General features: G+C 49.0%; 1 protein-coding gene across 1 annotated transcript in view; it reads right to left on the reverse strand.

Moving 5' to 3' along the window:
* The window catches only part of HSD17B8 (hydroxysteroid 17-beta dehydrogenase 8), a 57172-nt gene that overhangs the window by 20798 nt on the left and 21540 nt on the right, over window positions 1-14834 (reverse strand). The window contains exons 4-5 of the mRNA XM_063935750.1: window positions 7745-7840; window positions 6797-6882 (exon numbers count right to left, since the gene is read on the reverse strand). Coding sequence (XP_063791820.1) covers window positions 6797-6882; window positions 7745-7840 — 182 coding nt within the window. The remainder of the gene's footprint in view (window positions 1-6796; window positions 6883-7744; window positions 7841-14834) is intronic.

Consider the following 14834-nt stretch of genomic DNA (forward strand, 5'->3'; position numbering starts at 1 on the left):
AGGAAAATAAGAGACAACAGCAGGCAGTTGTTGATGAACTTTACAGGCAACAGCGTCAGGATAGAGAGGCCTTAGCAGAAGTGGTGCAGAGACTTGCAGCTCGGGTTGGAGATGTGGCCGTCAGTGCTCCAACCAGCTCTAGTTCTATACGGGCCAGTCACTTCCTGCAGAAAATGACAGAGGCTGATGATGTGGAGGCCTATCTGACCACGTTTGAAAGGACTGCCGAGCGTGAGAACTGGCCGAAAGCACAGTGGGCCAGTCTGCTGGCACCTTTCCTGTCAGGTGAGCCCCAAAAAGCTTACTTTGATTTAAGCCCTGCTGAGGCTCGGGACTATGATAAACTAAAGACTGAGATCCTGACCCGCCTGGGAGTCACGCTGTCAGTACGAGCACAACGGGTGCACCGTTGGCTGTACGCCATGGAGAAGCCTCCGCGCTCCCAGATGCACGACCTTATTCAGCTAACAAAAAAATGGCTACAGCCAGAGACATTAACTGGTCCCCAGATGGTGGAAAGAGTCGTCATGGACCGCTACTTGAGATCTTTGCCCATGGTCCTGCGCAAGTGGGTGAGCCATGGAAACCCGGGTACTGCTGACCAATTAGTGGACATGGTAGAGAGGTATTTGGCAGCAGAGGAACTACTGATGACCACCCAGCAACCCATAGATCCTCGACAGCGCCCTTCAGTAAAGACTGGTAAGACTGTTCCGTGGGAAAACGTTGCTGGGCGGTTAAGAGAACGCAAGGCTGGAGAGACTGTAAACACTGGCCCTGGAAACAGGCCAATGGGGCTAGAACGGTCTATGCTGCCCAAACGGGTTGATAATCGTGTGATTAAATGTTTTAGGTGTGGTATGCCAGGTCATGTTATTGCCAATTGCCCAGTCACGCAAGAACCCATGCAATGTGATGCTGCCTTTGAATGTCGCAGAATGTCTTTCTTTGCTAGGTTAGCCTGTACTGTGGTACCTTCACCTGAGCTGGAAAAACAAATGTGTGATGTGTTCTTAGAGGGTAACCGGGTAGAGGCCTTGCTAGATTCAGGAAGTTTAGTTACCCTCGTGAAAGCTGGGTTAGTGAACCCCTTAAAGGTCCAGCAAATACCTATTGGGGTAACTTGCATACATGGGGATACCCAACATTATGCCACTGCTGAGGTGAATATAGAAACTTGTTGTGGGTCAGCAATAGTTAAAGTGGGACTGGTCCCTACCTTGGTGCATGAGGCCATAATAGGGAGGGATTTTCCTCATTTTTGGAAACTGTGGGAATCACGGTTATCTACAGATGTGAGAAGTAAAAAGCCAGTTGATAATACCGGTGATTTTATGGATGTACGTGGGTCTTCGGAACTTTCTGGCCCTTTGCCTTTTGCTAGTTTGGCTGGGGAAGTGACAGATGGGGAGTCCAGTGAGGACCCTCTTGCTGGGAACAGAGACATAGTAGTTAGAACTGAAAGCGTGCCTGACCTGGAGGTAAAGAAGGATCTGTTTGCGTCTGAACAGTTAAAGGATCCTACCTTAATAAAGGCTAGAGAGAATGTTAAGATTGTTAATGGGGAACCTGTGGTACCAGGTGACAGGGTTACGTATCCCCACATGGCCATCTGTAATGAGCTCTTGTACCACATTGTCAAAAGGGGTGAGGATGTGGTGGAACAGTTGATAGTTCCCCAGCCTTATCGGAGAACGGTACTAGATTTAGCTCATAGTCACGTTACCGCAGGACATTTAGGGGCAGAAAAAACCACTGAAAGAGTTTTACAAAGGTTCTTTTGGCCAGGGGTTTATAAAGAAGTGTCTGAATATTGTTCTTCCTGTCCTGAATGCCAGTATCATGCCCCTAGACCCCATTTCAGGAGCCCACTAGTTCCCATGCCTATTATAGAGGTCCCGTTTGACAGAATAGCCATGGATCTCGTGGGGCCCTTGTTAAAGTCTGCTCGGGGCCATCAGTATATCCTGGTAATTATGGACTATGCCACTCGATATCCTGAGGCTGTCCCTTTACGCACTATCACAACCAAGGCGATAGCTAGGGAGCTGGTGCAGGTATTTAGTAGAGTGGGAATACCAAAAGAAATTTTGACTGACCAAGGTACTCCATTTATGTCAAGGATCATGAAAGAATTGTGCAAGTTATTTAAGGTCACTCACCTCAGGACGTCCATCTACCATCCCCAAACTGACGGGTTGGTGGAAAGGTTTAATAAAACATTAAAAAGTATGTTAAAAAAGGTTGTTGAGAGAGATGGGAAAAACTGGGATTGTTTGTTGCCCTACTTGTTAATGGCCATCAGAGAAGTTCCTCAGTCCTCTACAGGGTTTTCTCCATTTGATTTGTTGTATGGTAGACACCCCAGAGGGCTGTTGGATATTGCCAAAGAGACGTGGGAAGGACAGCCCACTCCTTATAGAAGCGTTATTGAGCATGTAACACAAATGCAGGATAGGATTGCAGCCGTGGTACCTGTTGTCAGAGAGCACATGGAACAGGCCCAAAGTGCTCAACAGAGGGTCTATAACCGGAGTGCCAAGATACGGGAATTTGCTCCTGGAGATAGAGTTCTTGTTTTGGTACCCACTGTGGAAAGCAAATTCCTAGCTAAATGGCAGGGTCCATTTGAGATTAGGGAAAAAGTGAATGAGGTTAATTACAAAGTATACCAGCCGGGAAAGAGAAAACCCGAACAGATCTACCATGTTAACTTAATCAAACCCTGGAAAGATAGGTTGTCTCTGTCAGCGGAGCCTTGCCCTTCGGTGTCTTCACCCCGGTTGCTTCCCGCAGTGAAGGTGTCAGAGACATTATCAGCTGATCAGAACAATCAGGTTAAAGAATTTCTCATCCAAAATAGGGAGGTATTTTCAGAGCTGCCTGGCCGAACGACCATAATAAAACATGACATTGTCACAGAACCAGGGGTCAGGGTTCATTTAAAGCCATATAGGATTCCTGAAGCTCAGCGAGAAGCTATTTCTAAAGAAGTTAAAACCATGTTAGAACTTGGAGTCATAGAGGAGTCTAACAGTGAGTGGTCCAGTCCCATAGTGCTCATCCCGAAGCCCGACGGTAGCATACGCTTCTGTAATGACTTTCGTAAGTTAAATGAGGTGTCCAAGTTTGACGCATACCCCATGCCCCGTGTGGATGACCTTGTAGAAAGGCTGGGAACAGCCAGGTTTCTCACCACATTGGACCTGACCAAAGGTTACTGGCAAATACCTTTATCTGATAGCGCCAAAGAAAAAACAGCCTTTTCGGTTCCGGAGGGGCTGTACCAGTATAAGATGTTACCCTTTGGGTTGCATGGGGCTCCAGCAACCTTTCAACGGGCGATGGATAAAATTTTGAGGCCCCATAGAAAATATGCAGCTGCCTATTTGGATGATGTGGTAATTCACAGTAAAGACTGGGGGTCCCATTTGGTTAAAGTACAAGCAGTACTGGACTCAATCAGAGAGGCAGGGTTAACTGCTAACCCAAAGAAGTGCTGCCTCGCAATGGAGGAGGTCAAATACTTGGGCTTCACCATAGGCAGAGGTCTGATTAGGCCCCAATTGAATAAAGTTGATGCTATTCAAAACTGGCCTCGTCCAGTGAATAAAAAACAGGTAAGGGCTTTTTTGGGAATTACTGGGTACTATAGACGGTTTATTCCCAATTTTGCGACCACAGCGGTGCCATTGTCAGACCTTACCAAAGGGAAGCAGTCAAATGTGGTGAAATGGAACCCTGATGCAGAAAAGGCGTTCCAAGCGTTAAAAGTGGCTTTGTGTTCACAACCGGTGTTGATAACACCAGATTTTTCAAAAGAATTTGTGGTACAGACAGATGCCTCAGAGGTGGGGATAGGTGCTGTGCTGTCCCAAACCAGAGATGGGGACGAACACCCTATCATTTATTTGAGTAGGAAACTCAATGAGCATGAAAAAAGGTATGCCATTGTGGAAAAGGAGGCTTTGGCCATTAAGTGGGCACTAGATACCTTGAGATATTACCTCTTGGGTAGACAATTCAGACTAGTGACGGATCATGCCCCTTTAAAATGGATGTATGTAAATAGAGGCAAGAATGCTCGGGTAACTAGATGGTTTCTAGCGTTGCAGGATTTTAAGTTTACTGTTGAACATAGACCGGGAACACAATTGGCCAACGCAGATGCATTGTCCCGCATCTTCTGTTTGGGGGCTACAAGTGTTCCGGCCCCTAGGTCGAAACAGGGGAGGGGGATATGTGACAAGAACACTGGGATAGTGTTTGAGGGCAGGTATATTTGTCCCAGGTTCTTGTCTTACATGTTTTAGAAAATGTTAACTTCTAGGAAAAATGCTTTTGTTTTGTCTGAACCTTTTCAGTTTGCTGTAAAAGCTGGGTAAAGGCTCTGAGAGAGAGATAAGGCGAGTTCTAGACATTGGGCCCAGTTCGGGTCTTTGGCCTCACAGAGGGCTAATCAGGGTTTCAGCTGTGTAAGAGTGTTATAGTGCTTCTAACCTGATTAGTAAGAGCAGACTGCCTGGGAAGGCTGCAGGATCTGTGTGTGAGAGACACGCTTTCTGATGCAAGTAAGCTATACAGTATGTACTGAAGAACTCTGTGTTTTGTTTAGTGACAGTTAGGAATATCTTATGTTTAGTTATGGGCCCTACTCACTGGCCGAGGTGCCCGACGGCCGATACGGCCGACGAGCGACCCGGCGGCGGGGGGGGCAGTGACGGGGGGAGTGAAGCTTCTTCACTCCCCCCGTCACCCGGCTCCATAGACGTGCAGGCAAATATGGACGAGATCGTCCATATTGGCCTGCATGCACAGCCGACAGGAGACCAGCGATGAACGAGCGCGGGGACGCGCATCGTTCATCGCTTAAGTCTCCACACTGAAAGATATGAACGAGATCTCGTTCATTTATGAACGAGATCGTTCATATCTTTCAAAATATCGGCCAGTGTGTAGGGCCCATTAGTGCCGGACAGGCAAGGTATTTTTATTTTGGGGTTTGTTTTATTTTCTGTTTCAATAAAACTGGCCGGGGTCAGTTGTACCAGAAACTGGACTTGTGTTGTTCCTCAGCTGCTGCGTGCGGCCATATTCCCCAGGAAAAGGCGCCTTGCACCCCTACAGTGTTACAATAGCTATATAGTCAATAGATATAACACTGCACAGTAAGAACTGGATGTATATCACAGGGTAATTGTACTAGAAAACCCTGACTTAACTAACACTGTCTAAAAGGCAGGTAGAATACTTAAGTGTCATGTAAAGTCACAGCACTGACAACCAGGTGGCTTTACATAGGAGGATTTGCCCAAGCAGTCCCAGGAACAGTGAGCTGAGGGATAATGGCGCTGCAGACACTGACAGGGAGTGAGGGAAAGACAGATATGCAGCTCCAGGGCGGGAACATTTGCGGGAAATGGCGCCCTGGGGCTGGGGGAGGGGCTTCAGGTCTAAGCCTTATCCCCTTGCTGGCAAAACCACCGGGTACTGTGGGCTTTCTAAAACCGGTTTAGAGAGCAAACCTGACCTGCGCCCATGCCCTGGTGATCTAGTGGAATCGCCCGTACTGCCACAGTGTCCACCGCCAGCGCGCGTGGCCCGCCTCCCACTGACCGCGCCGGATTGCGATAAAGACCGGGTCCCGCAAGCGGGACCCACTCACCACGGCCACGCAATCCCGGAGAGCCCCCGTCGTGTGTGCCTGACGTGAAGAAAACCGGAGCCTCCTGCTGTAGTTACCCGGTAACCAGGGCTCGGGAGTGTACAGCGCCGCTGGGGAGAGCTGGAGCTGCAGCAGTGAATGTCTCTGACATTTACACACCACTGCTGCCCTTGAAGTCTTCACTTTTTCTTCATAAAAAGCTCTTCTTAGGGCTGCCTGGAGCAGCCCCTCTGTTATGTGCCTGCTTACTGCAGCACCAACTACAAAACTGAGCTTCTGTGCAGGGAGGCGGGGTGATATAGGAGGCGGCGCTGTGCATTCTGGGAACAGTCAAAGCTTTGAGCCTGTTGGTGCCTCGGATCAAGATCCTACTCTACACCCCACTGTCCAATCCTTGTGGAGCCCAGTGTACCCTGCAGCAGAAAACACAGGCGTTTCCAAGCGTTATCAGGAAGGGTGTGTGACGTCAGCTCCGGCCCCGATCAGCCTGTTTGTATTGCACTGTAGGAGTAGGTCCTGGGCTACGCACAGACTGGAAAAATCATTAGATGGTGAGTGAGTTGTGAACGGATTTGCAGCTGACCGGAGTTTGCAAAGCTTTTCGCACGACGTACGCAGACTTCCACTGGGCGGTCATTCACTTTGCCTGGGCGGTGACTATCCGATCACAAACCTCTGCAAATTCACAGACGTGTGATCAGGTCTGAATTAGGCCCTCTCTCATTACAGTCCAGGTTTTAACAATATCCATGCTTGCGACCAGATGGTTAAATCATATTGACTGATCTACTAATTAAGTCACCTGCATACCTCCCAACATGACCCTCTCCAGGAGGGACAGAATGCTCTGCTTCTGGACTTCCCTTTTTTAATTTGTGATTTCCGTCACCTGTGGTAAAACACCTTTCTTATCCATTAATGTGTTCAAAACAGGTGCCGGTTTCAAACATTAAGAGGGAAGTCCAGGAGCAGAGCATTGTGTCCCTCCTGGAGAGGGTCATGTTGGGAGGTATGCACCTGTGCTCAAGGAGCTGGGGAAACTCTGCTGTACATAATAAAGTGTCCACTGAGTATATTGTGTATTTCTAGCTGTGATTCAAGGTTAATGGCGGTAACAAGGATCTCACTCACTTTGCCAGTTCTTTGGCCGCCGTCTTGGTTAGACCTTCCACTCCTGCTTTAGATGCCGCGTAGTTTGCCTGGCCAAGATTGCCCACCTGTAATAACAAACAGTGACTGGATAGTTTGTATACATTATCTGCCGTATACCTGCTGACACCTTTGTCAGGCGGTTTCTTACACTCGGTGGGTAATGAAATTGGTTCCAGGTTTTCTGCGGATTTGCCGGCTGTTTTTTAAACGCTGATGTTAATAAAGGCAAAGCCCACCGATGTATTGTCTCTAATAACATTGCTGATGTTCATGTGTGTCTTACCCTAACACATCCCTAGCTTCTGCTCCCATAATGCCCCTTGCTGGAGCTCTGGCTCTTTTCCTACCACCGTCCTTCTCTTCCCTATTTCTCACCAGCCCCTTGCTGGAGCTCTGGCTCTTTTCCTACCACCGTCCTTCTCTTCCCTGTTTCTCACCAGCCCCTTGCTGGAGCTCTGGCTCTTTTCCTACCACCGTCCTTCTCTTCCCTGTTTCTCACCAGCCCCTTGCTGGAGCTCTGGCTCTTTTCCTACCACCGTTCTTCTCTTCCCTGTTTCTCACCAGCCCCTTGCTGGAGCTATGGCTCTTTTCCTACCACCGTCCTTCTCTTCCCTGTTTCTCACCAGCCCCTTGCTGGAGCTCTGGCTCTTTTCCTACCACCGTCCTTCTCTTCCTTGTTTCTCACCAGCCCCTTGCTGGAGCTCTGGCTCTTTTCCTACCACCGTCCTTCTCTTCCCCGTTTCTCACCAGCCCCTTGCTGGAGCTCTGGCTCTTTTCCTACCACCGTCTTTCTCTTCCCTGTTTCTCACCAATGTGGTTATTCCCCAACATTGTCGGACAAGTTTACATTGCTTCTAAAAATATATTCTTAGTAATTCTAGCAGCTTCCAATGACTTTACTGTAAGATAATTCTTGTTCTCGCTCACCTTTCCAACAATACTCCCAATATTGATGATGGAGCCTCCATTCCTTCCAGTGGCTACAACAGCACGGGCCACAGCCTGGGTGATAAGGAATGGACCCTTTAGGAAATTAATAAAATGGTAATAGTGAGTCCTCTCTTACAGGCAGGCTAACTCCATAGTAGTTACCTAATGTAATCACAAGTAAGTAGCTATAGAATATCGGTGGTCATTCCGAGTTGATCGCTCGCTAGCAGTTTTTAGCAGCCGTGCAAACGTTATGCCGCCGCCCACTGGGAGTGTATTTTAGCTTAGCAGAAGTGTGACCGAACGGATCGCAGAGCGGCTACAAAGTTTTTTTGTGCAGTTTCAGAGTAGCTCAAAACCTACTCAGCGCTTGCGATGACTTCAGACTATTCAGTTCCTGGTTTGATGTCACACACCCGCCCAGTGTTCGCCCAGCCACGCCTGCGTTTTCCCTGGCACGCCTGCGTTTTTTTCAACACTCCCTGAAAACGGTCAGTTGACACCCAGAAACGCCCACTTCATATCAATCACTCTGCAGCCAGCAGTGCAACTGAAAAGCTTCGCTAAACCCCGTGTGAAGCTACATCGTTCGTTGTAATAGTACACCGTGTGTGCGCATTGCGCCGCACATGCATAAGTGCCTTCTTTTGCCTCATCGCTGCACAGCGAACGAATGCAGCTAGCGTTCAACTTGGAATGACCACCATCATCTCCTCCGCAGGTCTTCCCATTACACTGGCAGCAGTGTTAGCCATACATCTCATGTAAACGCTCAGTCTTTGCTCTGTTAGATAAGACTTCTCTGTCATATATCTGCCCCAATATAATCCCTTTGTTATCTCTCCACTCAACGTCATCCAGTGACAGCACAAGTAAAGCATCTTTGTTCTCTCAATAAGAAGAGGTATACATCACTTGGGTTCAGCGTAAGATAAGCGTTATATACAGGCAGTGTAAATACTAATATACAGTACACATTCGTATCTGCTAATGCATCAGCTCTAGCACAATAACGTCACTATACTGACATCTGGTGGATGGTGGGGGAAACGTCTCTCGTTTTGCAGTATATCGCAAATGCAGAGTGGTAACAGAATGGGTTATGGACAATGGGCAGAATTCAGACCTGATCGTAGATGTGCTAAATTTAGCACATCTACCATCAGTCACACAGACATGCGGGGGGAGACCCAGCACAGGGCTAGCCCCCCCCCCCGCACAAAAGCATTGCACAGCGGCGATGCTTTTGTACTTGAAGAGTAACTCCCAGGCAGCACAGCTCTTGCGCACTGGCAGGGAGCTACTCGTCGCTGTGAGGTTCACAGCCACCACGGTCCGCCCCCCGCCCCCCCCCCCCCCCCCCCCGGACGGTTCGGAACGCTCACCCTAAACGGCGGCCGAACACCGCCGGCCCGCCCCTTCCCCCCCAGCGATCGCCTATAGACAGGTGTGTACCTTTCCAAATCATGTCCAATCAACTGAATTTACCACGGGTGGACTCCAATTAAGCTGTAGAAACATCTCAAGGATGATCAGTGGAAACAGGATGCACCTGAGCTCAAAGGCAAAGGCTGTGAATACTTACGTGTGATTTCTTAGTTTTTTATTTTTAATAAATTAGCAAAAATCTCAAAAAGACTTTTTTTACATTGTCATTATGGGGTATTGTGTGTAGAATTTGGAGGGAAAAAATACGATTTTAAACCTACCGGTAAATCTTTTTCTCCTAGTCCGTAGAGGATGCTGGGGACTCCGTAAGGACCATGGGGTATAGACGGGCTCCGCAGGAGACATGGGCACTCTAAAGACTTTAGAATGGGTGTGCACTGGCTCCTCCCTCTATGCCCCTCCTCCAGACCTCAGTTAGAGAACTGTGCCCAGAGGAGACGGACAGTACGAGGAAAGGATTTTTGTTAATCTAAGGGCAAGATACATACCAGCCCACACCATCCACACCGTATAACCTGGGATATACGAACCAGTTAACAGTATGAAACAACACAGCATCAGTCCGAGACTGATCAAAACTGTAACATAACCCTTATGTAAGCAATAACTATATACAAATCTTGCAGAATTTAGTCCGCACTGGGACGGGCGCCCAGCATCCTCTACGGACTAGGAGAAAAAGATTTACCGGTAGGTTTAAAATCTTATTTTCTCTTACGTCCTAGAGGATGCTGGGGACTCCGTAAGGACCATGGGGGTCATACCAAAGCTCCAGACCGGGCGGGAGAGTGCGGATAACTCTGCAGCACCGATTGAGCAAACAGGAGGTCCTCCTCAGCCAGGGTATCAAACTTGTAGAATTTAGCAAAAGTGTTTGAACCCGACCAAGTAGCCCCTCTGCAAAGTTGCAATGCCGAGACACCTCGGGCAGCCGCCCAAGAAGAGCCCACCTTCCTAGTGGAATGGGCCTTTACCGAATTAGGTACCGGCAATCCAGCCGTAGAATGAGCCTGCTGAATCGTGTTACTGATCCAGCGGGCAATAGTCTGCTTAGAAGCAGGGGCGCCAATCTTGTTGGCAGCATACAGGACAAACAGTGCCTCTGTTTTCCTAACTCGAGCCATCCTGGCTACATAAACTTTTAAGGCCCTGACTACATCAAGAGACTTGGAATCCTTCAAGTCCCCCGTAGCCACAGGCACCACAATAGGTTGGTTCATATGAAACAATGAAACCACCTTAGGCAGAAATTGAGGACGAGTCCTCAACTCTGCTCTATCCACATGGAAAATCAGGTAGGGGATTTTGTGAGACAAAGCCGCCAATTCGGACACCCGCCTCGCAGATGCCAAGGCCAACAACATGACCACTTTCCAAGTGAGAAATTTCAACTCAACTGTTTGAAGAGGTTCAAACCAGTGTGACTTAAGGAACTGCAACACCACGTTAAGGTCCCATGGTGCCACTTGGGGCACAAAAGGAGGCTGGATGTGCAGCACTCCCTTTACAAAAGTCTGGACTTCTGGGAGAGAAGCCAATTCCTTCTGAAAGAATATAGATAGGGCCGAAATCTGTACCTTAATGGAGCCTAACTTCAGGCCCATATCCACTCCTGTCTGTAGAAAGTGGAGAAAACGGCCCAGGTGGAAATCTTTCGTAGGAGCATTCTTGGTCTCACACCAAGAAACATACTTCCTCCAGATACGGTGATAATGTTTTGCCGTCACCTCCTTCCTAGCCTTTATCATAGTAGGGATGACTTCCTCTTGAATACCTTTCCCAGCTAGGATTCAGTGTTCAACCGCCATGCCGTCAAACGTAACCGCGGTAAGTCTTGGAACACGCAGGGCCCCTGCTGCAACAGGTCCTCCCTGAGAGAAAGAGGCCATGGATCTTCTGTGAGCATCTCCTGAAGATCTGAATACCAGGCCCTTCGAGGCCAATCTGGAACAACGAGTATTGTCTGCATACATTTTCTTCTTATGATTCTCAATATTTTGGAGATGAGAGGAAGAGGAGGGAATACATAGACCGACTGAAAGACCCATGGTGTCACCAGGGCGTCTACCGCTACTGCCTGAGGGTCCCTTGACCTGGCACAATACCTCCGAAGCTTCTTGTTGAGGCGTGACGCCATCATGTCTATTTGAGGAAGTCCCCAAAGACTTGTTATCTCTGCAAAAACTTCTTGATGAAGTCCCCACTCTCCTGGATGGAGATCGTGTCTGCTGAGGAAGTCTGCTTCCCAGTTGTCCACTCCCGGAATGAAGACTGCTGACAGAGCGCTAACGTGATTTTCCGCCCAGCGCAGAATCCTTGTGGCTTCCGCCATTGCCACTCTGCTCCTTGTCCCGCCTTGGCGGTTTACATGAGCCACAGCTGTGACGTTGTCTGATTGAATCAGAACCGGTAGATCGCGAAGAAGATTCTCCGCTTGTCATAGGCCGTTGTATATGGCCCTTAATTCCAGCACGTTGATGTGTAGACAAGCCTCCTGGCTTGACCATATTCCCTGAAAATGTCTTCCTTGTGTGACTGCTCCCCATCCTCGGAGGCTCGTGTCCGTGGTCACCAGAACCCAGTCTTGAATGCCGAACCTGCGACCCTCTAGAAGGTAATTTCTGATGAATTTGAAGATAGGACCCGGACCACTTGTCCATAAGGTCCCACTGAAATGTCCTCGCATGAAATCTGTCGAAGGGGATGGCTTCGTAGGTCGCCATCATTTTTCCCAGTACACGAGTGCATTGATGGACCGACACCCTTTTCGGTCTAAACCGGTCTCTGACCATGTTCTGGTGTTCCTGTGCTTTTTCCATCGGGAGAAAAACCCTCTTTTCTTCCGTGTCCAGAATCATGCCTAAGAAAGATAGCCGAGTCGTTGGAACCAACTGCGACTTTGGTAGATTTAGAATCCAGCCATGTTGCTGCAGCACTCTCAGGGAGAGCGACACGCTTTTCAGCAACTGATCTCTCGATCTCGCTTTTATCAGGAGATAGTCCAAGTACGGGATAATTGTGACTTCCTGCCTGCGCAGGAGCACCATCATTTCCGCCATTACCTTGGTGAAAATCCTTGTGGCCATGGAAAGCCCAAACGGCAACGTCTGAAACTGGTAATGACAGTCCTGTACAGCGAATCTCAGGTACGCCTGATGAGGAGGATATATGGAGACATGAAGGTATGCATCCTTTATGTCTAGTGACACCATAAAATCCCCCCCTTCCAGGCTGGAGATAACCGCCCGGAGCGATTCCATCTTGAATTTGAACTTTTTCACGTACAGGTTTAGGGATTTTAGATTTAGAATGACTGAGCCATCTGGTTTTGGAACCACAAACAGGGTTGAATAGTACCCCTTCCCCTGCTGATCTAGGGGAACCTTGACAATCACTTGCTGTTGATACAGCTTTTGAATTGCAGTTAAAACTATCTCCCTCTCTGGGGGAGACGCCGGTAAAGCTGATTTGAAAAATCGGCGCAGAGGCACCTCTTCGAATTCCAGCTTGTATCCTTGGGATACAATTTCCATCGCCAAATGGTCCACGTCTGATTGAACCCAGACGTGGCTGAAGAGTCGAAGACGTGCCCCCACCGGGGCGGACTCCCTCAGTGGAGCCCCAGCGTCATGCGGTGGATTTAGTAGAAGCCGGGGAGGATTTCTGCTCCTGGGAACTAGCCGTAGCAGGCATTCTTTTCCCTCTACCCTTACCTCTGGCGAGGAAGGAAGAGCCCCGACCTCTTCTGGACTTATGCGACCGAAAGGACTGCATCTGATATTGTGGGGTTTTCTTTTGCTGTGGGGGAACATAAGGTAAAAAAGTAGATTTACCCGCGGAAACCAGGTCCGCGAGACCTTCCCCAAATAAAACCTCACCCTTGTAAGGCAAAACTTCCATATGCCTCTTTGAGTCAGCATCACCCGTCCATTGGCGGATCCACAGGGCTCGCCTAGCAGAAATCGCCATGGCATTGGCTCTCGAACCTAGCAACCCAAGGTCTCTCTGAGCGTCTCTCATATATAAGACTGCGTCTTTAATGTGACCTAAGGTCAATAGAATGGTATCCCTATCTAGGGTATCAATGTCAGCTGACAAGTTATCCGACCAAGCTGCTACTGCGCTACAAACCCAAGACGACGCTATTGCCGGTCTGAGCAAGGCACCCGTATGTGTATAAATTGATTTCAAGGTAGTCTCCTGTCTGCGATCAGCAGGATCCTTGAGGGCCGCCGTGTCTGGAGACAGTAGCGCCACCTTTTTGGACAAGCGCGTTAAAGCCTTGTCCACCTTGGGCGAGGATTCCCACCGTAACCTGTCCTGTGCAGGGAAAGGATACGCCATAAGAATTCTCTTGGGAATCTGCAGTTTCTTGTCTGGAGTTTCCCAAGCTTTTTCAAATAACTCAGTCAGCTCATGAGATGGGGGAAAGGTTACCTCAGGTTTCTTTTCTTTAAACATGCAGACCCTCGTGTCAGGGACAGAGGGGTCATCTGTGATATGCAAAACATCTTTTATTGCAATAATCATATAATTAATACTTTTGGCCACCCTTGGGTGTAACCTCGCATCATCGTAGTCGACACTGGAGTCAGAATCCGTGTCGGGATCAGTGTCTGCTACTTGGGACAGGGGACATTTATGAGACCCTGAAGGGCCCTGTGATACAGCCAAAGCCATGGATTGACACCGTTTTATCCCTGGACTCTGCTTTGTCCAATCTCTTATGTAAGAAAGACACATTTGCATTTAAAACATTCCACATATCCAACCAATCATATGTCGGCGTTGCCGACGGAGACACCACAATCATCTGCTCCACCTCCTCCTTAGATGAGCCTTCCGCTTCAGACATGCCGACACACACGTAGCGACACCCCCACATACTCAGGGATATATCTAAATGGAGACAGTCCCCCAATAAGGCCCTTTGGAGAGACAGAGAGAGAGTATGCCAGCACACACCCAGCGCCACCGGACACTGGAATAAAATCCCAGTTAGTACAGCGCTTTTATATAAATATATACAATTACACTCACTGCGCCAATTAAATGTGCCCCCCCCCTCTTTTTTGCCCTCTCTAACCGTGTTCAGCAGGGGAGAGTCCGGGGAGCCAGCTTCTCTGCAGCGTGCTGTGGAGAAAATGGCGCTGGTTAGTGCTGGAGGATCAACCTCCGCCCCCTCACCGGCGGGCTTCGGTCCCGCTCAAATTATTTATACTGGCGGGTTTTTTTTAATATACCGCCTCCGCAGTATCTAATCTATTAGCCAGTGTCCCTTGAGGTTAATATTGCTGCCCAGGGCGCCCCCCCCCCTGGGCCGTGCACCCTTACAGTGCCCGCTGTGTGTGTATGTGTGGGAGCAATGGCGCACAGCGTTACCCCTGCGCGTTACCTCAGTGAAGATCTGAAGTCTTCTGCCGCCTTTGAAGTCTTCTTATCTTCTTAATACTCCCCCGGCTTCTATCTTCCGGCTCTGTGAGGCGCGGCTCCGGGACGAATGGCGAGGGTGAGACCTGCGTTCCGACCCTCTGGAGCTAATGGTGTCCAGTAGCCTAAGAAGCAGAGCCTATCATTTAAGTAGGTCTGCTTCTCTCCCCTCAGTCCCACGATGCAGGGAGCCTGTTGCCAGCAGTGC

Source organism: Pseudophryne corroboree, chromosome 8, assembly GCF_028390025.1.
Source record: "Pseudophryne corroboree isolate aPseCor3 chromosome 8, aPseCor3.hap2, whole genome shotgun sequence".
Lineage (NCBI taxonomy): Eukaryota > Metazoa > Chordata > Amphibia > Anura > Myobatrachidae > Pseudophryne > Pseudophryne corroboree.